The 27,412-nt window shown below is 49.4% G+C and overlaps 1 protein-coding gene and 1 long non-coding RNA gene across 2 annotated transcripts in view; one reads left to right on the forward strand and one right to left on the reverse strand.

Annotated features, from left to right (window-relative positions):
* Positions 1-27,412, forward strand: part of LOC143374231 (uncharacterized) — a 77,979-nt gene that overhangs the window by 27,659 nt on the left and 22,908 nt on the right. The window lies entirely within an intron of this gene.
* On the reverse strand, positions 3,561-22,603 carry Dhc93ab (Dynein heavy chain at 93AB). The gene is made up of 37 exons (XM_076822178.1): positions 22,334-22,603; positions 21,983-22,215; positions 21,622-21,887; positions 21,123-21,339; positions 20,933-21,035; positions 20,400-20,827; positions 20,069-20,310; positions 19,739-20,006; positions 19,125-19,668; positions 18,734-19,051; positions 17,920-18,274; positions 17,189-17,460; positions 16,751-17,131; positions 16,347-16,495; positions 16,068-16,097; positions 15,447-15,692; positions 14,831-15,362; positions 14,179-14,743; positions 11,441-13,834; positions 11,009-11,370; positions 10,279-10,755; positions 9,616-9,880; positions 9,197-9,546; positions 8,878-9,140; positions 8,472-8,768; positions 8,230-8,399; positions 7,661-7,964; positions 7,128-7,597; positions 6,431-6,985; positions 5,902-6,202; positions 5,557-5,838; positions 5,181-5,482; positions 4,992-5,119; positions 4,622-4,836; positions 4,210-4,566; positions 4,000-4,148; positions 3,561-3,928 (listed from the first exon to the last, which is right to left on the reverse strand). The coding sequence occupies exons 1-37, from the start codon at positions 22,569-22,571 to the stop codon at positions 3,634-3,636; spliced, it is 13,323 nt and encodes a 4,440-aa protein (XP_076678293.1). The 5' UTR covers positions 22,572-22,603; the 3' UTR covers positions 3,561-3,633.

Genomic DNA, 27,412 nt, shown 5'->3' on the forward strand with positions numbered 1-27,412 from the left:
AAGGAGCGGCTGGCTGAGCCCGCGCTGACGCTCGATGAAAAATGGATCCCTCCTCCGGCTTTTAGGGCGACACAGAGGCGTCGTTAACTCTTCCTCCCGGCTGCGTACTTACGAGCCTGATTTTTAACGATTTCCCGGGGGCAGGAATTACCCTCTGGATGATTCTTCGCGGCACGTCTCTGAGCGACGTCGTTGTCTTCGGCAAACTACTGATCGTACTTTACTGCGATGCCGGGACTGTGTACGCCGAACCTTGTCAATGAAAAATTATGGATGCTTAAGATAAAATCGGTTGTCACGCTGGGTCAAAGTTTGACTTCGAGGTAGAATATCTTTGAGGCACCATTGAAAATGGTACTATCGATTAAACATCATGATACTTTAATTGGCAGTTTTCAACGATGAATATATATTCTACAATGTTCAAACTTTGTCTAAAAAATTTCGCGATCTAATTTAATAGATAGTTTTTAAACAGCAGCTGATTGATAATAATTGGCTTGGGTCGAATCGGCCCAATGTGACAACTACGTTCGAAAAAATAGGTGCGACAACCGAGGGTTAAAGAAAGGGCGTAAATATTATATTCTTCTTGAGTGTACTAGTTTTTTTAATCCATTTCTTTTATTGATATTGAAAGAAATTCAATGACTTGTAATTCTTAGTCTAGGAACTTGATTTCATTGTTGAGTTGATATTACCATTTCTTGGTCATTTCATTGTTGAGTTGATATTACCATTTCTTGGTCATTTCATTTTTGAGTTGATATTACCATTTCTGCACCATTTCTGAGAATAACCTCGGTTAAAGTGCTCAGTTCATCTGTTTCTCTTATTACCTGCGTTGCCCTTATTCTACCAATATGTACTCGAAAGACGCTGCACTCTCAGCCTGCCGCCAGGTCCCGTTTATTAAATTTGCTTGGCGGTTGGCTCCTCGGCCGATTGATCTGCGATCTATCAAATCATCGAATACCCTCAGAGGAACAACCATACGAGCGACGGGTGACATGTCCTTTTGACAAGCGATTTGTCACGCTAACGAGCCTCCATTAACGATCGCGTCTGAAGCAGATGCAGACACACGAGCACGTGTGCCGCGATCGGTGATTCCTCGAGCCGATGCACGGAATCTGCTCGCAGGGAATGCCGTTGAATTAAACTGAACCTGCACGAGCGCGGTCGAAGAAGTCGGGAGGGGACGCCTTTCAAATTAGCATTTCGAGGGGGAAGATTACTCGTCGCTAAGAATTCTTTTGTCAAAGAGCCACTCCCGCTACTTGAGAGTCTCTCGACTCCAGCGGCCTCATAATATCCTCTATCGATCGCTCGTTATACCACGCAGCCCTGGAAATACACTGCGACGAGCAATCACGCGTCGTATTATCGTGCAACATGTGCCTTTATATTAAAGCAGCTCGTTAACTCGTCGTCTTGCGTTTTAAATTCAACCTTCGCTGCATTTCTATGAGACTCCAGTACCATCCAATTTCTCTAATCATCCTATACTACTTTACGTTTCCCAGCTTCCTACCTCCACGGTGGAATACAGAAATTTATAAATCATGTCCCTTGATTCTCGCCCGAAACCACCCGGCAATCCAATTTTGGGCTGCGCGCAGTGGGGCGATAGTAGAAAACTTTCCTCGTTTCCTCTACGCCTTCCCGCCCCAAGATCTCCCGTTGCCGCGTTCGATGAAGGAACTCGTTCAATCTCGCCCCATATCGCGTAACGAGTGGACGACGTCCAATTAGCCATCGAGGCATCGCTCGCAAGGCGATGTCAGGAGCGAAAGCAACAGCTTCCACCGGCGCTGGCTGACGCGGAGAACGCCGGCCATTCGATACCGCCGCTCTTCTTGCCCTCCGTTGTCCAGCGAGGCTTAATGAAAACCGTGATTGAAGCTGGTGCACGAGGGTCCAATCGATCGGGCGCGAATCACGGAGAGGGTGTTTGCCAGCCAATCACCAGCCACCATCCGAGGGACGCTTTTTTTCTCTCTCTCTCTCTCTCTCTCTCGCCCCCTTTGATTCGACGGGATTCATGAGTTGACTTTGTGCACAGCGCACCGGCTCCACTAGACCGTCGTCGCTTTCTTTGTGCCCGGGCTAATCAAACTCTTATAACAGCGTCGAGGTGAAAAGCCCCGAAATTTGGGACCGGCTCCAGCGCTGCCGTTTCTCGAACGCTGGATTTCTGGGGAGATGGGTTCTTTAGATAAGCAGCTCTTCTATTAACCCTCTGCTACTAAACTTCTCAAGCACATTCATCACTGTGGGGACTTTTCCTTTCGAGGCACTCAACCGGTAATTAAAGCGCCGTGATTAGCCACATGTCAGACTCCGGAAGAGCATCGCGAATCTCCAATGCGCCCGAGACAAGTCCATTTTGTAACTTTTCTACAACGAGACGCTCGAAGGCTCGGGGAAGCATCGGCTGCATTAGTTAACAGGTTGATCAACGCGAGTTTATCGTCCCTGGGCGTTGAAGGGGCGGAAGGAAACACGGGCGGTTGTCGAACGGAGGGGCTTCTGGATAAAATCCTCAAGGAAGGGCCCGGCAAGGGGAACCGTAGGGCAAACATTTTTCCTCGCTTCCTTCCAGAGCTAATAACCTCTGCATATTTGATGGGATTCCATTCTGCTGGGAAAGATCGTTCTCGGAGCACGGTGTTGCGCGTTTCGACGTTCCCGTCGCTGCAAAGGAAATCTAATTTCTTTCGCTAACACGATACAATTTTGATCCCGTGCCGCAATCTGAAAGCTTTTATGTCCCCGAGGCGGGGCAGATCCCTGTGTCCTCCCGTCTTTTCACCTTGCGCCCCTCTTCTCTCTCTCTCTTTCTCTCTCTTCCGTTCCTCTTGACCTCCGTCTCGAGGACCCCGTGTCAAATTGACTGGCGCGCCCGACCGATCCTTGTTTGTCTCGGCCCGCGAGTATCGATCCCACGACCATCGAAGAGGGTTTTGTTTCGAAGAATGACAGATAATTTCTTCCTTTGCCTCTCCGCCCTCGGAGCATCCCCTGTCCCTCGCAGGGGGGCGGGCAGCCTCCTCGGAGACCGCTCGTCGGTTTTCTTCTGTCTCACGGTTTATTAACTCTCGGTCGATTAGTCGACCTCGTGATATCCTCCGTTAGATGGGTCCTTTGGGATTTACGCTCGAATTATTCTTTCCTTCCTTCGCCGCAATTACTGGCCCTATATTGGAGCCTTTGTGCAAATGGGAGCTGTGCTTCATTTTTAGGAGACGCGTTAAGCATCGTATACTGAAATGTGATTAAAGGGAAAAGTGAACGGTGGATCCAGTCGAATATATTCAGAGAAGCTACAACCGGCGCCGTTTTGCATCTAAAAAAAAACTATTTCAGTCACTGCTCTATTTCTTTTGTATTTATTATAATTTTACTGATATAATTTTTTTTACTTGTTATAATGTTAAATGAAGTACCCTTAAAGTTACGAAAGGTTTAGTGCATTGATATCTTCGCAAAAAATTTCAAAAAATTGATACAAAAATTAGCCGTTTATACGGGCTTCTCCCCTTAATAATACCCTCAGAGATATTCCACCGTTTTATTGACTAGTCTATACAGTACGTCAGGTACAATTAAACTCGCGATTTTACGAATCGTTTATGTTTGAAGCAACAGCGCAACGCCAGCCAAGGTCCACTTGGCAGGCTTCTCCTTGGTCTTCAGATTAAAAGTCCACACGTAGGTGGGCCCTCGTGTCCGCGTCTTATAAACAGGACACTCGTACATGTTCCTTAAATCCTGCTTATCCTGTGTGATTGCGCGCACGTTGATCACAGGCACCCCTGGGAAGAGCTCCTTGGGCTTCGAGTCGACTATGATGCCCGTTTGAACGTCCCATCGCGCGCCTTCCATGAAGATCCCGTGGATGTACGCGCCGTCTCTGGGCGCAGAACTATCACCAAAAAGAAAACGCAGATCAAATCGTATTCGATATTACGTGAAACGTAATTCTACATTACGTACGTGAACTCTTCTTTGTTCTTCTTCGTCACGTCGCACTGCAAGCACATTTTGTCAAGAGGCAGCTCCTGCCTCCTCGCAGTGGACTGCATGATAGCTGTCAGCAGAGACTGAGGATTGAAGAACCCAGCCAACCACACAGAAGGTGGTAGCTGAAACAAGATCCCCGTGAGTTCTTCCAGTTTACTGGTGCATAAATACTGATACGCTTACAACAAAGTCAGTGGACCAGGTCTCCAGTTCCCTGATGCGTAGTAACAGGTCGACGAACCACGCAGCCAGGCCTAGTAACGAAGGATAAGCTCTTTGGGCCCAGACCGGTGGCACTTGGTCGAGGAACAACGCGTTCTCCAAGTCCTCCATGTCCGACGTGATGGTCAGCTCGCCCTTGAGGCCTAAGTCTAGCTCTCGCAGGGATCGCTTGATCTCCGTGGTCAAATAATTCATTCGCTCGCATTCTTGGAACGCAACGATCACGTACGGCGTTCTCTCCTCCACTTTGCCCATTATCTCGACCATGTTGAACTCGTCGGGCAACTTCTCCATGATTTCGTCCAGTATGTGCTTCACCTTGAAATAAGAGGCGATAGAACGTGATATCGCTGCCGGTGAATTAAATCCTCACTTTGTCCTCCCTGGTCACTGTTTGCCCGCCAGAGCTGGCTGCATCCCTCGGCTGCATCTCGAACACGGTCTTGAACAGATTCTCAGCTGTCATCGTTAGAAAACCGATCTCCGCGTTGGGGTGCAGACCGTAGAGGTAGGGTGACTCTGGTGGCATCGCCTCGTCGATGTAGGCGTGGTAGCCTGCTAGATCTGTGTTGGGTGGCGCTGGGAAGCCTGAAATAAGATTCCGTTATTTATGTTTGGAGAAAGGAGGACGAGGTATAGCTCCCAAGGTAAAATGGACAAATTAGGGAAAAGTGAAACCGTAGGGAAGAAGGAAGTAGAACTCGACAAGATCATTCTATAATAGAAACAGGAATGCACTCTACCTGGTGCTAACTGTAGTTCACCGTCAACCAAATCAGACTGCATCAGCTCTTCGAGGTACGAAACACAGAGTCTCCTGTCCCAGTCGTCAGTTATATGTCCCCCGTACATAATTTCCCCGAACAAGTACCTGCATTGGTCACTCCCGTTTAAAAGCAGCCCTGAAAAGCTTTAAGAACGTGAAGGCGAACCTCAAGTCCTCCCATGGCACCTTGGACGTCGCTTCCAAGTAATTGTACAGCACGCTCACGCTGATGTGCAAGTCCCCGACGTTGAAGGGGTAGATTTTATTCCACCCCTGCGGGCCGAATTTCCGCCGTTCGGCGACCACCGCGTGGAAGTAGCAGAGCGAGAAGAGGATCGCCTTGAACTCCGCCTCCTTGCTGCACATCTCCAGCGTCTCCTGGCTGAAATTGTCCAGCGCCTTGTGCAGGTTCGCCTGCATCCCCGTGGGCGGCTCGTTCGTGATCTTAATGGACGACTCCAGTATGCCCTAATTTGTGCCCGCTTTCAATCTCGCCTGTCGCCTTAAAAGGGTCCGAAGTTACGAGAGACCGAAGTTTTTACTTGGGGGATGATGTGCCCCGCGGGCGTGCTGGCTGGCTCCGCGCTCATGAACACCCTGTAATCCGAATGGGAGCCGTCCGCTGCGATCTCCAGCTTCTTCTCCAGCAGCGGCAGCCACTTCTTCACCAGATGAATGTTCTGCAGGACCACCCAGTGGCCATTCCTCGCCGCCACGTCCATCGCCTGCTCCGCGACCGTCTCTTGACCCTGACCCAGGGAGACGTTGTGGAAATTCTGGTTGTCCAGGGTGTATCCCAAACGACGACCCAAGTCCTCCACGTCCTGATTCGACGGGGGGCATCAGATACGTTGCGCGCAAGCAGATCTCGTTTTCGTTTTATGTACCTTGAGAGGATTCACCCCGGGCGAAAGGATGAAGAAGATTGGAGTGGAGGGGCTGGTCTCCTCGAAGGACTTGGCGAACTCCACCGTTCTACCCTCGATGTATCTGGGGCCCAGCTTCTCCTCGATAAATGCAGCGATTGCGTAGGTCATCCTGTCGGGTCGCAGGGCTCTGAGCATGCACAGCCGCTGTATCGTTGTCTTGTTCTTCCACTCCTGCGGGAATTTCTCTCGCTCGGGGCACTCGCATTCCACCAGCTTCTTCCACCGCTTCGCGGAAGTCTCGATGTCCCTGTCCAGATTGCTGTGCACCGAAAACACCATAGTTTTCCCGGGAAGGGTGAAATGGGATTTTTAAAATTCTACTTAACATGCATAGCGCATTGTTCGGTACTTTTATAAGCTCCGAAAGAGTTCTAACTGGACTTGCCTCGTACACAGAATTTTGTTATAAAACTAGGCGTCAAAGAAATTACAGAAAGGAAGCACGCGAGTCCACCAAGATTAAATAAAGGATATTTCAGTGGCTGACCGAAACTCCTCTCGGCTGGCGAGGCTCCTTATTCCGCCCCAACTGGTGTTGGTGAGGAAGTCGACGGGCGAGGTGACGTGGGGCGTTACGGGGAAGCGTAGAAAGAAGTCGAGCTCGCCGGTGGTCACCTCGTTCCTTGCTAACAGAATCTGGAACGCCATCTGCGACGCGAAGATGAGCTTGTCGCACTCGAACAGCCCCCTGGTCGTGTACATGAACACGGAGTAGGTGATGCATTCGATCAGGTTCCTCACTCGCACGGAAACGTCCTGCGCCGGGTCCGCCTTCGAGATGGCGTTCTGAAACACCACGCTGAAAGCTTTCAGCGAAAATTGATAGATCGGATTGATGGTGTTCAGGTCGTTCAAGATGAAGTAGAGCAGAGAGGCCCTGGCCGCCGCCGGTCGATACAGTTCCCTCGCCGCGTCGATCTCGCGGCTGGTGCCTCGCGCCTCCGTGACCTTCGATTCGATTTCCGCCGCCGTCCTCTTGGTCGTCTCCAGGTTCTCGACCAGCGACGTGTCCTCGAGCACGTTGCTGCCCGCCGACGACAATCTGCGCGCGGAATCGTTATGTCGTCGTTCGCTTTTCTTCATCGACAAGGGTGAGATATATATTGTCGGAGTGGCGCGGCAGATGCGGATTCGATACAAGCGGAAGGAAGTGGAAATGGAAAATGTCAGAGGGTGCGGCGTACCTCGACAGGAGGGAGTCCTCCAAGCTATTCAGCGTAATCTTGAAATCGTTCTGCTGTCGGGTAAGCTCAGCCTTCAGCTCCTCGAGATCAGGCCGCTCGGCTTTTACAACCTCCGCGAGCAATTGATCCTCCAGGCCGTCCCTCGTTACCGTGAAATTAATTAGGGTAGTTTGGGCCTGCATCTCGGGCTTGTAATGGGGATTAGCTAGCTTCGTGTGCAATAGTAACCTGAACAGCGGATTGTACTCGACCTCCTTGTCGCCGATCTTAATCGCGCGACCCTTCTTAATCAAGTTCCTGCCTAGGAGAGGGTCCAGCACCGGGTCCACCGTTTCACCGATGTTCTCCACGAGAACGGTGGCCCCGGTTGCCAGCGACTGCTCGATGACGTCCAAGTAACCCTTCTGCCCTAGCCTAATGACCCTCAGTTCTTCCCCGTACTTCTGCTTGATCCACTTGATTCCCTGGAGCTGGGGACGAGCGGCGATTAACATTTAAGCGTTGTCGAACGTGTTCACCGTGAGCCTACGTACTTGAGGATCGATCATTAGGGGCCAACGATCCGAGTTCGTGAGAATCGTGGCGTTCTCCGTCGACATTCTATCGTTCGGCAGGCCTTCATTATTCCATTTGGCTATCTGAGTGTCGTTCGTCAGAAGCGACAGAGGGTCCAGCCCCTCTGTGATTGGAACCGTCGGCTCGATGCCTCGCAAAAATGGCAGCCATTGCTTGTGCTGCAGATCCTGACGGAACTGCTTGGTGAAGCAGCCGACGTAGGAGATGAAGGCTGTCACCAGGAGCACGTCGCCGGGCAACGTGGACGATTGTTGCATGAAACTTGAACGATGCTTTCGTTATTCTAAGGAATCCTTAAGAATAGTTGATACGTGGCGAAAGTTGAGCCTTTACAGATTATCCAAAGTAATTAAAAGATCTTGAGAGACTGTATAGATTAGGCAAGTAGAAGTAACCAGTGATAGTCAGACGCACAATCTGTATTATTCAACCTAATTTTTAAAATTTCTTTGCACATCATCAAAATGTAAATGTTAATCAGAGAATGACTTGGAACAAATCCTTTAAAGTCACAAGTGTGACTTACTTGGCCACCGAATCTGCCCATCGCACGTTCTCCGACGCCAACCCCCCGACCAGCCTGTTGGCAAGTGCAATTGTAGCATTCGTCGCGTCCGCCTCCTGCTGGCACTTGAGCTTCTCTGTCGTCGCCAGCTCGAAGTCAGCCGTCAATTTCGCTAATTGCTCCTCCAACGACTGTCTCCAAAACAGCGCTCAATTTAAACTCACCCAAAGCCACCCTTCACTCATTCATTAGTGTCTACGTACAACAACTTTGCGCTTGATCACGCCGAGCTTGTCTTGAGCAGCGGCCAGTTCAGCGTTCGCTGCTGCTAGAGCCTTCCTCTTCGGCTCCACGTCGCAGAACACCTCGTAGAACTTGATGATGTTGATGACCCAGGCGCAGAGGCCTGCAGCCGCGGCTGACTTCGATCTCACGAACTCCGGTTCGAACTCGGAGTCCTTGAGGTATGGTTGTATCGCCTTGATCACTTCTGGGTGGATGTTCTCCTTGTCGTAATTGATTAGGGCGTCGAGGAACGCGTCCACCTTCGCCATCGTGATCTGTGAAACCAATGATCTGTACGGGTGTTCATTTTTCCATCTTCTTCTTACAATTAATTATACGTCCAATAATGTGGACCATTTACATTATCAATGACCCTGGTCGTACCTTGGCAGCCTTCCAGCTTCTATCCTTGGGTACCTTGCCAGACGGAGCCAGAAGGACCATCACAGCCGCTGTTACATTCGTCACAGCCCCAGGAGGCGAACCAAATGACTTCAGCTCGGTGAGATTCGCTTTGTTCAGTGTGTTCAAAGCTTCCTGAGCAGCCAGCAGCGCTGGCTCTGCCTTCATTAGATCTACCTCGCAGTCCTTCTGCTTTTTCAACACCTCCTCCGCTATTATGGCGACTTTGGATTCCTCTTCATCGGCTGCGAGAAACAAAAGACATTTACCTCAACGCCTACACTTTATCGTCCTGCTTTACCTATGGCCTTCTCCTTCTGCACTTTATCCGTTTCAACGCCGACAATGGCGATCAGTGTATCAGCCGCCTCGTTCTTCTGCTGCAACTCCACTTCTTGATCAGCCAGCTTCTCTTTCAACTTATCCACTTGCACTGCTGTCGATCGCAGCTTCTCCAAACCGTTCTCCAGCCTGGCAACTCGGGCTCGTAGCTCCTTGGCCTTCGTTTTCAGCAGCCTAGTGTACAGACTGATCTGCTCGAGGAAGGATTTCGGGGTCGTGTAGTTGTAGCGACGCTCGTTTGCCAAATAATGCCGGCTGGCCGCGTTGACGCTCGTGTGAGCGTGGGCCATGAATTTCGCGGCTGAATCTCTGTATTTGGAGCGTCGATTCGTTAGTTGGGCATGGGAATCGATGTTGACACGGCCGTCGAATCTCTACCTGTAACTTTCTGGAAGCTCGTCTAGCTCCTGCAGGAACCTCTTCGACACTGACATCAAAGCTTCCTGCGGCCATTCGTGGAACCAGTTTATCGCCGTGCAATTTATTATGGCCGGGAACTTCCTCGAGCGCACCCTTAAGGTCGAGCCGACGGGGGAGAAGCAGAGGACTATTCGTAGCTGCCTGCGTACGCGGTCGATGAAGAATTTCCAGCAGTTCTCGCGGGTGTCCAGCATGCCTGCACCCTTCACCTCGTTTCGAACCCCTGCGAACGTCGGTTTAGTTCTTTACGTTGCTAATTGGCTGTACCTACAGGGCTTGAAATTAAGAGTACCATGGGACAATGCCTCTGAATCTGATGCATGCCTTAACTTTTTGAATACCCACATTCGTAGTCCACTTTTTGAAAAAGTAACGTGAAGTAATATAAAGTTTATAATATTAATTTTAGAGATTAGCCTGGAATGCTGTTAACATTCCGAGTAGCGCAAAATTTGAAAAATTGGTCAGACTTTTCCGAACTATTCCCTACTGAACAAATTTTCAAATTCGATCATAATACTTTCGATATTTTCTAAAAAAATATTAACGTGAAAACGCCACTAAAATTGTTAATTCTACTCTCTGTGGATTCTTATTCAGCGCAGCTCTAAATCTATTGACCTGCTATTATATTCTCCACCTCGTCCTCGGCGAACAGGTCTGGTACCTCGCCAGAAGCGAGCATATCGTTGATCAGCACGAGGAACTGTTCATTCGGCACCTGCGCGTCCGTCATCAGAAATACGAGCCCCAAGTTCTTCATGCCCGACTTCGTGTATAAAACAGCTAACTCCAGCTTGAGATCCGTGATCCCGTAGCCCTTCTTCAGCTGGATTTGGAACACCTCCAGGGAACTTATGAACGCAGCCAGCCGTGACAGGCTTTGCTTGCCAGAACCACCCACGCCTACCAGCAGCGCGCTGCCTCTGGGCGATTCTAGGATTCTGTTTATGCGACACACGTGCATCATGGCGTCCTCGAATAAAACCAGGTTCATGGCGGCCACCAGGTCGTTGTAGCTGACCATTGCCTCTGATAACAGTCGGTGCAACGTCGCCCAATCTTTCACGGGCATGTACTTTGGTTCCCCAACGCCGCCTAATGAGTTTTAGTTTTATACAGTAGTTGTTACTTTGGAATACCACTTTGTGGCATCGTTAAGCACTTTGCCATGCCTACAGGTATTTAAATATGGTGGGAGGATAAGGTAGAACTACTACTCCCTATTGCTATGGTCACTAAGTTTCGCAAACGTAATCCTCTTTTTTTTTAAACCTCACTATATGCTCGTCACACGTTCCAAGAAGCTGACTACTATCGAGACCAGCTCCCTCAGTTCGACACCACTTACCCGCAAAGTGGCAGTAGATGTTGGGCTTCTCCAGCACAGCACTCTCGTCAACCTCTTCCACGTTCTTCTTCAGGATATCCAACTGCAACTTAGAGAAGCTCTCTATGTCCTTCTCATCCGTCAACTTGTCTCCATACACGCGATGGGTCTCATGGATCCACAGTCTGATGATGTCTATGGGGGATTGCAGGCACTCGTTGCCACTGAACAGCAGCCCTTGGAAGCAGTTCGACAAGTCGCGAAGATTGAAGATGTAGTGGAACTTAACGGCTGTGGGGAGGAACATTTGGGCGCAGCGATGGTGCAGCTGGATAGAGGCTTGCACGATGTTGTTGCACAGCTCAGTGACGCAAAGTGGAAACCTATGAAGCAGCCAGCAATTTAAATACATTTCAAAATACCTGAGCTATGAATTCAACGATCAGAACACACCTGTGCTCGATGTTCGACAAGTGCTGCGACAGAATGGAGGAGTAGATGGTCATCAAGGAATCCATATTAGGAAAGCTGACTGCAAACACGGAGAAATGCCTCTGCAGCCTCGGGTTGATCGTGAAGGAGCCAGCTGTGGGGTTCATGCAGCTCACGTACTGGCAGTTGTGAATGTCCTTGAGGGTCAGCTTTGTTCTGTCGTACCAGTGGCCATAATCCAAGTATTGGCGAATCAGTGTATGAGGTTGAACAGTCCCATACCCATCGACTTCGGGCATATTCATGTCGTCGATGAAATACACCAAGGTCTTGTTCCCCGGGGGTCCGTAATTTCGCCCCGCCTTTTTCTCCAGCGACTTCTCCAGGATCTTCTGCAGCATCTCCGAGGAGGTGTAGAAATTGAAGGGGACATTGGACACGGCGTAATTCTCTGGCAACTGCAGAAGCTTCTCAGCCATGAGGACAGTCTTGCCACAGCCAGCTGTGCCAACCAGCATCACTGGGTGCCTCTCTGCCATCAGCATGTCCAAGAAGTATTTGATCCTGATAGACTCGGCTGTATAAACTAGAACTGCTTGCAGAGGCATTTCCGGGTCCAGCTCAAACTTTGGCAAACGTTGCGTCCATGATACAAAGCTCTTCGTCTCGGAATCGATGTAATAATCGAAAACAGTGCCCTGAGAAGGGAACCTAACCTGCTTGAACTCGTTCGTCCACCATTTACTGAACTCCACTCGATAGTCGATGGTCTGGTCCTGGAACATGGAGGATCCGAACGCCCAGACAGCAGCGAACACGAAGTAGAGCTCGTAGTACTCCTTCAGGAAGTCGGTGGATGTTAATTCTGGCTTGAGGAGGCAGTGGAGTAGGTGGCAGAGCATCTCGACGTGCGCCATATCGGCGATCGGCGTGATCTTCTTGAACCTGGTCCTCAAGGTATCCAGACAAGGAGGAATATACTTGTCAAACAGCATCACCAAGTTAGCCTTCTCGATTGGCGAGGTCCTCCTTTCCACCCAGCTGGTGACGTAAGGATTCCAGCCCAGATCCTGAGGGTTAATATACAGGATGCCTGCCCTGGACACAGTGGCAGGGGTGGCAGTCCTCAGATTCGAGATCTCGAAGAGCAGTCTCATCACAGGCGTCAGCGCGATCCTCTCGTTGCTAGCCAAAGTCAGCACTTTATTGTCGTCCATCACAGTGTTCAGAGATTCGATCCACATGGGGTCTATGTCGCCGTCCAAAACAATCCATTTGGGATTCTCTCCGCCCAGGTTCGCTTGCTCCCTCATGATCACGGAAAACAAACCGTCCTTCCACTCTCTGGTCGCTGGATTGATGATTCCAAACAACTCGTCGTTGGTCACAGCTTTAGGATTCAGATCGTTATACACAGGCTTCCTTTTCATGTTCTGGTAGGTCCTGAACAGAGTCTTCCAGACCTGGGTCTTGCCGGACCCAGCAGTGCCTACAATAAACACGGAGTGTCTCACCTCCAACAGCTCCTCTAGCTGCACGACCTTGAGGATGAACCCGTCCTCGGGTTGAAGCATCAGGTCAGCCGCTGCTTGCTTCACCATTTTCTCAAACTCCACGTCCCGTTTCCTGGGGACATCTAGCGCGGGAAACAGGTCAGCTATTAGACCCATGAAGACAGGCAGGTCGTCGGATACGACTTTGGGAATGTTGAAGTCCCTGAGGGCCCTCATGAGCACTTGCTCCTCGGGTCTGCCAGGATCGCCCCGTTTCAGACTTCCAGCAACGACGAGGACGGACTTTATCGCTCGAAGTCCCCAGTCGTAGTGGTCCTGCTTCGACAGTAGCTCCTTGCACAGCGTGTAGAGGGTGATGAACTTTCTGGCCAGGATCCTGGCGTCCTGGAAGCCCTCTGCCACGAGCATAATCTCGCAGATCAACTCGAAATCCGGGACCACCATAGCGCACGGTCGGAATAGGGCCTTCAGATTCTCAGGTAGCTCTGTGCGCCCTGCGTAACCAGGATTCATGGTGATGAATATACCAACCGTGGGTTCTAAACTGATCATCTCTCCCATGAAGTTGAATTTCTCTTTCTTATCCCTAATGGCGTCCTGGATCGACTTTACTTGCACGGCGACTACTGACAGAACCTCCACGGTGATTCGGTTGAACTCATCGAAGCAGCCCCAGGCACCTGTCTGGGCCAGTCCTTTGTAGATGTTGCCACAGGATTTGTAATCCATTTGCTCGGAGCAGTTGAACACGTACACCATTATCCCCAGAGCTCTGCCCAGGTCCTTGGTGGTTTCGGTCTTCCCAGTGCCAGCTGGCCCCGCTGGACCACCGCCCATAATTAGATGCAGGGATTGAGTCAGGGTTATGTAACACCTGTCCGTCAAAGGCGTTATCACCAACCTGAATTGAAAAAAGCAGTGATGAATTGGAAAGGTATATTGTCACGTTCGAATTTAGTTTTGTGTGTCTAATAGAAATTGCTGTGTGACTCGTTCTTCCTCCCTTTCTCGAGCTCTGTGTGACGTTTTTATTTATGATAAACATTGATAATTTTATGGAAGAAGGAAGAGTGGTGATTGAAAAGTTCTCTCAACAGTTGCATTGATAGTGATTATTATCCTATTTGAACTTTCCACCAACTTATCACAACACCTTCTAAAATTCCTGTAGTTAAGAGATGGAAGATATCTGGATAGAAGTTCTTAAACCCAAGGCTAAAAAATAAGTCACACGCAGACCCTGACCTGGGCGTATTTCCTAGGTATTCATGGGAGTATTTGAACTGCGCGTCGCAAATATTAGCGAAGCAATCCTTCTCCTTCTCGTCCCAGCGATGTCGCAGTTGGCTCTGCCACTGGAACGCCTGTGACGTCTCCACCTTGGACTGCACCAGCTTGGCCACCACGTCCCTCGAGTGCACGTCGATCGTGCAGATGGTCATCACGTTCTGCCTCTCCTGTTTCGTGAGCTCGCCGATCAGCAGCGCGATCAGCGTGCTCAGCTGGGAGATCTGCTTCTTCAAGTAGTCCTTCAGCGAGTTGTCGTAGCCCTCCTCGAGCCTCGCGAACGCGATGTTCACCTCCGTGGTCCACCATATTTGCGTGCCACAGAGGGACACCTGCGCTGGGTAGTCGAACAACCATTGTTCGCGTGGCTTCTCCTCGTAGGACACCACTGCTTCGCTGAAATAGTGCCTTATGGTGACCCTCATCGCTCGTTGCAAACGGTTCAACCAAGCCTCCACTGGTCCCTCGCAGTTCATCTCGCAGTTCGCGAATTCCACGTACTCACCGTCCTTCGCGAACATACCTTGAATCATGATGAATGACTATTAAGCTCTTCAGCATTCAAAATAAAGAAAAGAGTCTAAACAGGTTTACTCCTCACGAATCTCACCTAGTACACTTCTTGGCGAGCCGTCATCCACTTCATTGAACTTCAAACGCGCCATAGAGTCAAACAGCTTGGTCAGATGCTTGGCCACGACCTCGGGTTGATTTCCGTTCGACAGAATGTCCAACAGATCGCTGGACGAGACGAAGTAGAACCTTGGGAAGGCGAGACGCTTCGTCTCCAGGTACTCAGCCAGAGCTTTCTCACACAGGACTAGTTCCTTTTGCAGAATATCGAGGGAAGACACGAGGCCCTCTTTGTTTGTCGCCTCGACGACGTTGGGCGTCTTGGACATCTCCTCGGTCATCTGCTTGAACTGCTTGTCGATTCGATCGAACCTCTCGGCGTCCACTGGCAGCTGATTTCGAATATCCTCGGAGGACGTGAAAATGCTCTCGAGGTGCATCCAGGTTCGCTGCACCTCGAACCAGACGGTGGTCACTTGGTCAGCGACGCTCAGCTTCCTCTGCCAGCTGGACACCTCCTCCAAGAAGTGCGCGATGAACTTGGAGGTGATTAGATTCTGCAGTTGCACCTGCGATAGCGGAGAGCATGCTTCTTAATCCTGTTCGAGCGTTCATCGGAGCTTGAAGATTATTTAACTGGTTTCACAGAGCACCTGGTTCTCTTCCAAGGTCTCGATCAATTCCTCGCTAGCTCTGATCAAGGTTGCACCAGTCCTGGCGTGGGTTTCCTTCTCGAACTCCATCTTGGACCACGTGACGTTCAATTCCCGCATGTACTTCTCCATCGACATCTCTTTTACGGCCTTGTCCACGATATTCTTCACCTCCTCCTCGCATTCGTGGAGGCTCAGCTCGAGCAGGTCCGCCAGAGTGGTGGATTCATCCATAACGAATCGCACCTAATCGTAGGGACCTCTGCTGATTCACTTCGCAATTGTTTCGGTAATGCAAAGCTCAGCGATGAATATCGAGAAAGAAACGCAAGGGTGAAGCAAGGCGAGTGAAATGAATACCGTGTTTCGCTTGGAATCAATTTATTCAATGAGGTATATACAGCGAAGCGTATAACGAACGAGATAATGATGTTCTATCTTCTAAATGTACGAATTGTGCAGCATGCTCTGCTGACATGCTCGTTAACAACTTATTCGTGACGCGAAGAAACTTGCCAGGGAAAAGTGCTCGTACAGCATATTCTATTCTAGTGTCGAGGGTTTGAAAATGAAAAGTTGATGAGGAAAATGTTATCGTGCGCGTATTTACAGTGGACTTACGGTCATTTCTGGAGTCATGTCGCCCAGTTTCTGCAACACCGATAGCGTATATACAGCGGTGCAACTAATTCTAGTATCTCATCGTGAGTACATATTTGAACATTTTAAAACATTTCCTAGCGCTTTCATCGCCACGTTAGTATCACAAAAATGGCTCCTCCGCGGTGGTATTCAAAGTGGGTAAAAAAATGTACAGTATTTTACAAACAGAGGGGGAGATTATATAGATATATTCACAGTCCTAAATCGTGTTCACCGTTCTTTGAAGCCTGGCGGTACCTTAGTGCTGTTCATCAGCTGCCTCCAGTGTCTTTCTCGAATGGCGGGGTTCTGGAGCTCTCCAACCGCCCTCAGGGACGTTAGCATGTTCTTCACGGTTCCTTCGAGGGACACGAAGGTGTCCCAGGACCTCATCTCTTTGTCCAGTGCTGGGTATTCCAGGGAGTGTGTCAATACACTTGTGTCTGACCACATATTCTTCTATACTACTTGGGTACACGGTGGTGCTTGGGCCGTTTTGGATTCAGACTTGTAGCAAATAGTGACATGGCAGTATTCCAACGAAACAGTTATTTTACAGAAGCGTTCAAAGGAAGAGAAAATTAGAGTCCCAAGAAAAAGTCAACGTGAGTCAAAATGGACCCAGGCATCACCGTCCAAGATAAACATCCCCGATTACCAACCCCGAATCTCCTTCGCGAACTTCTTGCACTCGATGTCCATGTTCTCCACGTCGACTTTCCTCCAAGGGGTAGTTTTCCAGCCCTCTATGCTACTCTTAACAATATTCACGTAATCCCAGAGCTGCTTCAGCATCCTCAGCTCTCTCCTGCACTGCCTCAGCACCTTGAACTCTGGCACCATCACCTCGAACAAGGACGCAGATTCTTGTATATCCTTCATCTGCCTCTCCAGCATCAGGATCTCTTTGTGTCCTTCGTCCAAAAGCTCGTACGGGTTCTGGCACTCGTACCTGAAGAAGCTGTAGCGTCGAAAAGCTTCTCGGTAGTGGGTGATGGTCGTGTCGAATGCGGATATCCGACCTCTTATTCTGGACACTTCGCCTGTCGCGGAAGTGGGCAATTGAATTTTAAGGAAGCTCGAAGAACGACTTCACGTACCTGCCTGCAGGGGGGCCACTTGCTGCTTCACCATAAGCGCTAGTTTCTTCGTGTTAGCCCACTGCTCCGGCAGCTCTTGCAGCAGCACGTTCACCTCCTCGGGGATGTCCTGGTCGTAGAATTTGAGCAGCTCGATCGTTTCCTCCAGAGGCTGAAACATCTCGTCTGTTCTTGGCTGTCGTTCTTTCACTTGCAAGAGGTACCCCATCACGCTGACGAGAGCTGCGTAATCGCCAGGATGAATTGGTTGCAGCAGGCCCTCGTCTGCGCGTCTGTTAAATCGAGCATACCGATATATTCGTGTGGAACAATGTCACCCTAATTTATGTCTATAAACATTACCAAAAATTCACAACGCTAATCGCTTTAGCAAAATTACCGGCATCTTCTAATTGCATTTATATTAACTCGCAAGTGACTGGGTCAGTGGGGACCCTCGAATCAATTTCGACCTCCAGAGATTGTTTTTTAATATAGATTAAAAATATTGAAAACGTGAGTTAACATTGACTCGAGCCTTGCTCTCAGAGAGTTAACATCAACGCTGTTGAGATTCTTAAGTACCATTCACATTTGAAAGTTCGAAAACCTTGAGGGCCACAAATTTGTAGCTTAATACCCAAGAAAGTGAAAGCTGTCATTTCTCTATGGTTAAGACTGGAATACTATCCGACTAATAGAACAACTAGCTTTTATCGGGCGCCAGGGAGCGGTTCTCTGGAATGGAACACCTTATAAACGATCCCAAATCCGAGAGGCTGCTGGTAACGCGGTCGACCAGATGTCTCTTGAACATGCTCGACCATTTGCAGACCATGTTCAGCACCGACTGTCTGAAGGGTCTCAGGTCTACCCTGAACCAGCCGCAAAACACTTTGGACGCCTCCATTTCCTCGATCTCGAGATAGAGGCCCTCGTAAAGGTCGATTTGCTCGCGGAATTGCTCCATTTTCGGCGGTGACCGTGCCGGCCCCTTGGGATCCTGCGCGGCCACCATCTCCATTTCCTCCATCGTCAATTGCCGGCTATACTCGAGGAACTGTTGCATCACCATGTCTCTGTCGTCCAACCAGAGATAGGCGTATCCTGATAAAATAAGATGACGGAGGATCAGGAGCGATCATGGGGCCACATGTGGACGCTCGATGAGGCTGAATAAAAGAACGACGAGGGTAGGGATTTGTAGAAGTTTGATTGCTGAAGATTGCTGAAGAAGCAATGGCTACTCGAAAATTGTACGGGCTATGTGGGAGTATTTTATACGATCGAGCAATATGTATAACTCTTTCAAGGTATTACTTCGCTTAACATATTCTATCAGCTATTTCAGCTATTTTATTAGTATGTCATTAACGCCATTATAGACACCCTTAGTAGCGAAAGGGTTAAATACGAGTCTGTGCGTGGTGCAAGTGACTACTTTCGAATGGGTGCGTGGTTTAATAGGGACAGAGGTTTCTCGTGCAATAATAAGTCAAAGGTGCAGAGTAAATATTCTCCCAACAATTTTATTCACCATTGTTTTACACGGAGCATGAAAGGTACCTTCGAAGTTACTGCAGAATTCCGTGGCATCCTCCACGGCAGTCGCCACGTTGCATAATATCTCATTTTTCATCCCCTTTATGTCTGGATCTTCTTCCAGTTCCTCCGCGTACCCTACAGAATCCTTTTTCAGCCTGTTCACCAGCGCAGCCATTCCAATGATATCATTTAATAAAAGAAGTGTCAACTGTTCCAGCCCGTCTGGATCATCGGGTTCTAACGAAGGTACGTAATAGAGATCTGGCTCTCTGAGCTCCAATTTAGCTTCCAGAAGCGGCTCGCACTGTCCAATCGAGTCCATGTTCTCCACCAAGTACCCTGCCGCAAGAATCAAATCGTTCAAACACGCTCAAATAAATAAAGATCACTGAAACGCGTGGCAAATATTAACCTAACGAGCATCCCACGGCCCTTCGAAGGGATTCCATCACGATGCCATCGACGTAGGCCACGTATCTCTCCCATCGCTCCTCCATTTCTTCAGAGACTCGATAAAGCACCCTGTTCTCCCCCACCAGCGAGTGAATCTGCTCAGCAGCCCTCTGAATCTCCCCGCAACGCTTCGACACTTTCTCCGATCTCTCGTCGAAGGACAGCAAAGAGTCCTTACGCCGATCCTTCCTTTCAATGAGAGGAGTCCTCATCCATGGCTCCAAAATGCCTTTGATCCTGTCGACGTTCGCCTGCGCGGACCTTATTCGCTTCCAGAGGCCCTCGACCAGCTCGCCCAGCTCCTCGATGTAATCCAGAACGCCGTCCGACTTCCAGCACAGTTCCGTCTCTCCCCGGGACACCAGGGTGTCGATCCTCGTTATCTCCATCTCGATCAGCTGAAACTCCACCCGCCTGGTCGACCTGCAAACGCTGTTGTACGAGTCCACCGTGGCTCCCAACTGGCTGCGAAACTTTCGAAACGTCTCCATGTTCTCCGACACCTAAACCATCGAGAAGAAACATATTACGATTAAAGTACCTTCTGATCCTTGAAACTAAAAACAGAAGCACCTTCGTAGCCTCCTCGGGGATGTCCGTCCGCGACATCTGCTTCAAGTAGTTCACTTCCTTCAGAACAGCCAGAAGCTCGGGATCAAAGTTCAACAGCAAGGTGGATTCCCTTCCGCGGGCTAGGATGTTGCGGTTCAGACCTGCGTCCACTGTATTGGGAACTGTTTGCGCCCATTCTGTGAACAGGTCGTCCTCCTTGTCGCTGAAGATCTTGATCAGCCTCTGGTATCGTCTCTCTATGTTCCGTCCCTCTTCGCTGCTCGCTATACTGAAACCGTGCAAAGTCCACGGTCACAGTTAGCAGTCGAAGCCTCTGCAAAAGGCACTCACGGGTGTTGCATGGCCCTAAAAGATTGAACCGGCAGATCGATGCGCTGCCTCAGCATGCTGGTGAATGTCAAGGCCGCGGCCAGAGGAGGAAGATTAATTAGGGCGCCCCTGGTGCCGCGATTGAACAGCACCTCCACCACCGTCAGCTCCACGTTCAGCAGCTCCAGGATCCTCGAGTAACGGTCTGTGAATTGCTCCCTTATCACTGGCCTGTCGAGCACTGATCCTGCGATGTTTATCAGCTGCAACGCATAATCCAAGCGCGTTTAATTCGATCGAAGCATCGAGTGTTCTTGTTTCACAGTCTTGGGATTGCTAGGCTAGAGAGTACCTTGAAGACGCTCTCGAGGTTCCCGCAGTCGTCGAAAGCCTGACAGAGAATGGCTGCCAGCTTGCTGTCCAGGTCGGTAATGGCCTCGTTGAACTTAGCGCAGTCGGCGGTGAAGGAATTGTCGTCGGGTTCGAGGGCGTCGTTGGCTCGCACCGTGAACGACACGAACAGGTGCTGGAACTCTTTATACACGTTGATGATCCTGGTGCTGAGGGATCGGCCTAGTATACCGCCGATCTCGATCTTCTCCAGCTTGGAGAACTCCATGACGGTGTAGAAAAGCCACTCTATGTCCCCGAGGCGCTTCAGGAAGTCGTTCAAACGGGCGAAAATGGCGCTGGAGTTGAAGGTCCATGGGGGCGCGTGAGGTTTCATCGCTGGCATGTCTTTTCGCAGCTCGAACTCGCGCTTGAACTCTTCTAGAATTCCTGTGAAACAATCGAAACCTTGTTTCTAAGATACATACATCTCTCTCACCAACTGGTCCACTGACATCGTATACAAATAAGTAAAAGACAGTTTGTGACACCCACCTCGGGATATCTGCACGCGTTGCAGCGCCTCGTCGACGTCGCTCTGGAAGATGGATGCCGGATCGAGGAATCGACGCGCCTCCTGTATCAACAGGTTGCAAATCTGTCGCAGCATGATGATCACCTTGGAGGAGCTCTGATAATAGGTGGATTTCGACCAGGCTAACCCCAACGAGTGTATCAGCGTGGCCATTAACGGCGTGACCTCGGCGAAGTCGACCTCCTCGACCGCCTTGAAGCACTTGCCCAGAGGCGACAGATACAGCGATATCTCCTTCGCCTCCGCCATCGAGGACACCACGTTGTCGAACAGGGCGCGGAAGCAGGGATAGTAGGCGCTGCTCGTCTTCTCCAGGATGCTCGCCATTTTCTTCACGCGGTCCTCTTGCAGCTGATCGTAAATGTACCTGAAGGAAACGCATTATTCTGAACACCTTCGTTTAAAACAATTTAAGCTCTTATATTTATTATTAAAAATTAATAAGAAAAGAGCTGCAACTTCTTCAAAGATGCATAAAAACATGATCCAATTTTCAGATGAATCGAATCGGTAGTTTCTTCAGAAAAAAATCTCAAATTTGGCTGTTTTAGCCCCAAAAATAGGATTCCCCTTAAGAGGAATCTAAGGGTGAAATTGACGTTGACGAAAGAAACATATTTGGCAGAAGATGTCTGAGTAATCGTTCTACCTCAAATTCGCTAATCTGGCGGCCCAGTATTCCAGCTCGACATCGGGGGTGGGATTCTGTCCATTCTCAAAAGCAGCACTCGATTCCTGTGTTACGACGTCGTTCACCAAGTAGGCCCATTTGATCACGACGCCCTCGATAGCGCTTTTTAAATACAGATCCACGGATTGCGGTCCCTCCGTGCGAACCAGTTTCTCCACTTCCGTCACCTTCTCCATCCCAGCTGGCATGGGGAGAACCGTCCTGCCGTTCACCTGTCCTTTCACCTACATTTCATCAATCAAAAGTGAATCTTAGCTTCATTCAGAATCGTTCGTGAATAGAAGAAGTACCAAAGTGACGTTGACAAAATCTGTATTACTTGGTACAAGGTACCACGAAGAGAGTGCACGTGTCTACAGATGTCCTGAATCGCGACGTCAGGCAGGTCCTTGTGGTTCTCCGCTTTGCCCAGCAGCGGGGCGAACACGTTGTCCACCAGGGTGGCGAATTGATCGACCACGCGGGGCGATAGATCGCCTAGGATCAGCATAGAGGAGCACGCCTCCTTCTCCTTTGGCAGCGGTATCAGCTTCAGCTTCACCGCATAGATACCTGAAATGTCGCATGACTTCAAATCAACAGAATCTGCCTATCTTCCTTTACCAAAGAAACTAACTTCAAAACCAATCAGTTCCGCCCAAAACTCTTGAACAATTCTTCTTCCACTCACCCTTGGTCCTCTGGCAGGGTATCGGGAACGACGAAGAGGCGACCAACTGCGCGTTCGGCGTGAGTACAACAAACAGCGCTGCGGGCACTGGATTGTCCAAGAAATCCAGCACCGCGTTCCTGTACTCCTCGGTCAGCAGCAGCCTGCCCCATTTCTCCGGCTTTAGTTTCAGCGACTTCTGCACGAACCCTCCGACGTACTCGAGCCTGAAGTCCACCGGTCCATCGAGGGTGGTCATCTCCGCGCTCGCTAACGTGAGACGGGTCTCGTATCAGCCACGGCGAGGTATCGTTACCGCGGGCGGTGCAAACGTCCCCTCGAAACGACCGTAACGGCCTTCAAGACGCGACGGGGAAGAGGACGCGCATATTAGTGACCAGAAAATACTTGTAAAGGCTTGCTTAACCGCAGAGCTCGGGGGAGGAGGGCGGTTTGGTGCCGCCGAAAAATGCCAATCGTTCGGTGGCCGTCGTGCAAGCAGGTCAAGAGACCAGGCACCGACTGAACCCGCCAGCGACTTGCTCTGGCATTGGCCGGATCGTGTCTTTTCAGTCGAGCCTTCCCCGCTGGCTCCCTATTGTCACGGGACGCACGGAATATCCTGGTGAGCGGCTGACATTGCACGCGATCCCTGGTTTCCGTGTACTGGCAGGTACCATTTTCCTCGGCGATATTAGTCAGCGTTCAGCGACCACGGAGGTCTTCCATCGCGAGCCTTCGATCGCGATGATCGACACGCAGGTGCGTGTGCTTTTCTGTGTTGTGTGTCTGTGTTTGGTCATGATGATCTGTGGATGTTTGATTGGAGCTTGATGGGTGATTGGAAACTGGATGGTGGTACGACTTCTGGTGTTCCTTCAGGCAGATCGACTCTTCGCTGCGAGTTACGGCTATGCTGATACGCGCTGGTTAAAGTAATTAGAGGATTCATCGGATGTCAGACTAGCGAGGGTGTACCAGGTATCAGGGGGGATTCTGTAAGATTTTTATTTTTAAAATAGCTGTTGAGTTGGTAGAGTACAGGACCTTTGAATTATTTTGAACTGTGTAACGAGGAATAGGGTAGTTCTTTGTGGATAGTGGTGGTTCGATTAACCTTTGGGAGAGTATGAATGGCTTAAACTCGTGGTTGATTAATACCCAAAGACTTCTTGACAAAGAACTATCACATTCGCTGATTTTGATTCTCGTATTAAACGCAATTGTGTTCATAGTAGCGATGTTATATCCCAAGAAAAGGTAATAATGGTTCGTGAGAATATGTATTTAGTGGTTCCTTGTTGCGGCATTGCAGTTACCACAGAAATAGGCAAATTAAGGTAGAACTTTCTCAAATAACACACTTCTGTGCCTCGTTACTACTTCCCTGATCATATTCACAAATTCCCCACCCATTTAAAAGCCTCTCTCTAATCCACTGATGTTTCTGCCATGCAAATATGCCTCGAACACCTGTCGTCAGCCAACTACTGCCCCACTCGAAGTACCTCCCACTATGCAAGTGTTTAACATATGCAACAGCGTTGATTCTCGATCGATAAAGCGTCCCAAAAACGACGTCGCCTATTGTTCGCCAAAAAACGTCACCCTGCCGCGTTGATCCCTTGCCAAGAGCAAGTTAGCCCCGATCAGTTCGATCGATCGGCCATAAAAACGCTGAAATCGCAGTGACGTAAAAATAGGAAGCTTTCATTGCTGCAGCTGTTTGCCCTTGGATCTCAGCCAGGGTAAAATGGTCCGCGACGCTCTACCGCTAGCGCCACTGGCCTACACTTTTAGCAGCACTAAAACACAGCAAACCCATCTGCCACGCAATATAAATAAAAATTCCAACCCCTCTCCTTCTACCCCTTAGAACCACAACGTCCACTATTCAGCTCCCCATAAAACGTCCACCAACAATATCGATTCCCAAGCCACTCCTCTGAATGCCGTAATCAGGAAAAGTCTCAAGTACCAAGCGCAACGTAAACGCAGCGCGGGGCGATCGCTAAACGGCTAAAATCCGCGTAAAAACGTGGAAACGGAGGGGGAAGGGCAGGTTGCGAGACCATCTGCCGGCCCGCAGGCATCAACTTCAGAATTTTCGAGAGCGCCGTTCAAACATCAGAACTAATTTCTACCGACAGATTAGCCGTCTGCCCGTTTCCCGAAAGGCTCGAGATTTTCCGCTGCTCGAGCATGCATGCGAGCGGCTCGCGCGCAAATGGACGCGTGCTCGCCACGCACAAAGGGAGGTCGCCGCGCTTTTCATTTCGCGGACGTTCGCCCCTGGTCGAATTAGGGGCGAGGAGGAGGCAGCGGGAAAAAAAGGAACCCAGCACCCTCGTGCCGCGTCAAATTACATCTACCGGGGCCCTCCCTCCGACGCGCCACGAATTTTCGTCCTTTCTGAGCGCGCACTCGTGGCACAAATTGGATCCAGCGCGAGGACGACAAACGCGAGGAACGTGGAGCTTCCTCGAGCGCGATCGGTAGCCTGGGTTACGCTCTAGGGGAAACAGATCGAAACAGGGGGAGCGTTGCCGAGGATCTTTCATACCGACTCGGGCTTAGTCGCGGTATCGTTTGATAGGATATTCTCGCGCCGTTTGTCCTCCTCTATACGGAGAATCCTATCGGTGTTCTGTGTGGGAGGGTGACTGGAAAAGAATCGAATACCTTCAAGCATGTATTACTCATTACTAGACTTTGGATGTTTATGCGCGTAACATATGCAAAAAGCATTTGCAAATATGCACGTAAAATATGCCATATTCATTTTTATCGAATTTCTTAAGCTATTCTGAGCAGTTGCAATTGCAACGACATTATTGCCGTTAAAAGTTTCCACTGCCTATTTGCAGAAATAAAATAAACAGTGAAAATTAATAATTTTACTATTTTCGGGTGTTAAGGACTGTTTACAGTTTTCGTAGAAAATTTTTATTACCTACCTTTGTCCCTACCCTAATGTCTTAAGAGACTATACAAAAAATGAATAGAAAAACATGCATAAATTTTTTAATATTATTTAATTCTCTAAAGTCCCCACGCGCGCTGGTCGAATGTGTAACTATAGAACAGCGGGTCCAAAGTCAAATTTCATTTTTTTTTTATAAACTAGGGTAGATGCACCATTTGTGGCCACTTTAAGGTTCACGAGTTATAACATAAAATCGGAAAATAAACAGATTTTCAGAGGTCAATTACACCCCCTTAGAGTGAATTGGGGCAGCAAACAAAAATTGCGTTGTAATCAGGAGGAAATTCCCAACATATTCACAAAGTTTCAGGATTTTTTGAATTTCCGGGTTCGGAATGTTTCCTTATTAAGTAGTGCAATAGCAGTCATGAAGTAATCCCTGCAATCCAATTGAAAAATTGAGGAACGAACAAAAAGTGCGCCAAGTCAGTAGTACAACTATGGAGCGTTCTGAAGTGAAGATACCTACTAACAGTACATAAATAAAATAATGAATTCTTCGTACACTCGTCATCGATGCATCTTCTCGTATTATTATACTGAAGAGACAGTTAGGTCCCACCCAAAACGCGCGACAGAGAATCAACAGCGTCCTGTTAATGGATTCATGCGTCAGTCAAGAGAAAACTACCCTTTTCTTGCCATCCCAGCGACGTCTCGTCATCAATCACTTTTCCTTCGAGTTCTTCCGCTCGCAAATTGAAATCGTCGAGGCGCGAGAGAAAAGGAGCCGCTGCTCGCGGTGCTGGATGCCCGAAACAATTTGCGCCGGCGTGGGTAATGATTTCGGACGTTATCTACCCCCGAGGCGAAATTTGTCCCCGGGCCCACCCCCATTCGTCATCCAGGCCTGGCTCCTTTATCGCCCCGCCGTGGATGATCGCGAGCCACCCGAAACGGATCATGCTCGCCCCGAACGCTGGGCCTCGGAGACGTTTCGCTTTTTTTGCCTGGCACGACTGTTGACGCTGGAAATTGATGACCCACGGCAGCCCCGTGAGCCCGCGGCCATTTCGCTTTCGAGCTTTCCGCGTGAATAATGCACGGTCGCGCGGCTTCCAGAGTGATTTCTTATTTAGGCAGCTTTTGAACCCGGTGCCATTATTCACGCGCGCCTCGTTCCCCGGCCGGCGAACCTCGATACACACACCTGTCGTTCGAACTTCCACCTTTCCTCGTGCCACTTAGCACCAGCCAGCGTTTTCCAATTTTCCAGCAACTCCGAACGCTCCCACTTTCAAGCTGGCGCCCATTACAAATCGATCTTAAGGGGACTAGGCAGTCAGATCGCTCGAGAATCAAGAATTTTTTGCGAATTAATTACAAGCAGATGAATACAAATTGTGACTAGTACTTTTGGGTAATGTTTGTTTATACTATAAACAGTAATAAAAAAATTATTAGAATAATATTTACATATTTATGACAGCGCTACAGTTGCCTGATATGTAGATGTTTTGTCTGGAGCCGCTGTAATTTTGCAGATTCCGAGAAAACGCGTTTAAAGTCTCGAAAGTGGAATTAGTCTACCTGCGTGCGCGCAGAAACGGTTTATGACGCGCTCGACCTTTTCGGCTGTAAAATCCTTAATTTTGCGAATTTTAACATAAACCAAACGGCATTTTACTCTGGAAGGGTGGTACTTTCGAAAACTGTAACAAAAAAATCGAGTTTCTGACTGCCTAGTCCCTTTAAAGCGACATTCTTCGTAGGAGTCAAAGTGTTTCCCGCACTTTCCTATCTTCAATGGTAGCGGTGACGTTTTTACGTTGGCTAAATTCTCCGAAGATTCTCAGTCAACTCAGTCACGCTGCTTAAAAAAATGTATGTCTTCCTCTCCCTCGTATCCGATACCGTGCACGTCGCAGAGGATGTCGCGGACAAGAGTGACTTTCGATTCGACCTTTCCCGAACAATTGATAATCCCGTCGATTCCATGGTGCTCCAGTCATCCGTCAATCTTACCCGAGCCACCCTCCTCGATAGGATCGAGGCTCGTCTACTGTACATCGAGATAAACGATCCTCTCTAACCCACCCGAGATATCCATCTCTTTGAAGGTGCCCGATTTTTGAAGCCTCCATCCGGGCGATGGAAACGCCCCCATCTTTTTT

Source organism: Andrena cerasifolii, chromosome 10 (genome assembly GCF_050908995.1).
Source record: "Andrena cerasifolii isolate SP2316 chromosome 10, iyAndCera1_principal, whole genome shotgun sequence".
Taxonomy (NCBI): Eukaryota; Metazoa; Arthropoda; class Insecta; order Hymenoptera; family Andrenidae; genus Andrena; species Andrena cerasifolii.

Excerpts from the sequence above, each read along its gene's own strand:
- Dhc93ab (XM_076822178.1), bottom strand. The coding sequence starts at position 22,571 with ATGACCACCCTCGATGGACCGGTGGACTTCAGGCTCGAGTACGTCGGA. Across the intron at positions 19,052-19,124 it reads GGCCGTGGGATGCTCGTTAG|GGTACTTGGTGGAGAACATG; the intron begins GTTAATATTTGC and ends TTCTTGCGGCAG. Across the intron at positions 6,986-7,127 it reads GAGGACTCCCTCCTGTCGAG|ATTGTCGTCGGCGGGCAGCA; the intron begins GTACGCCGCACC and ends TTCCGCGCGCAG.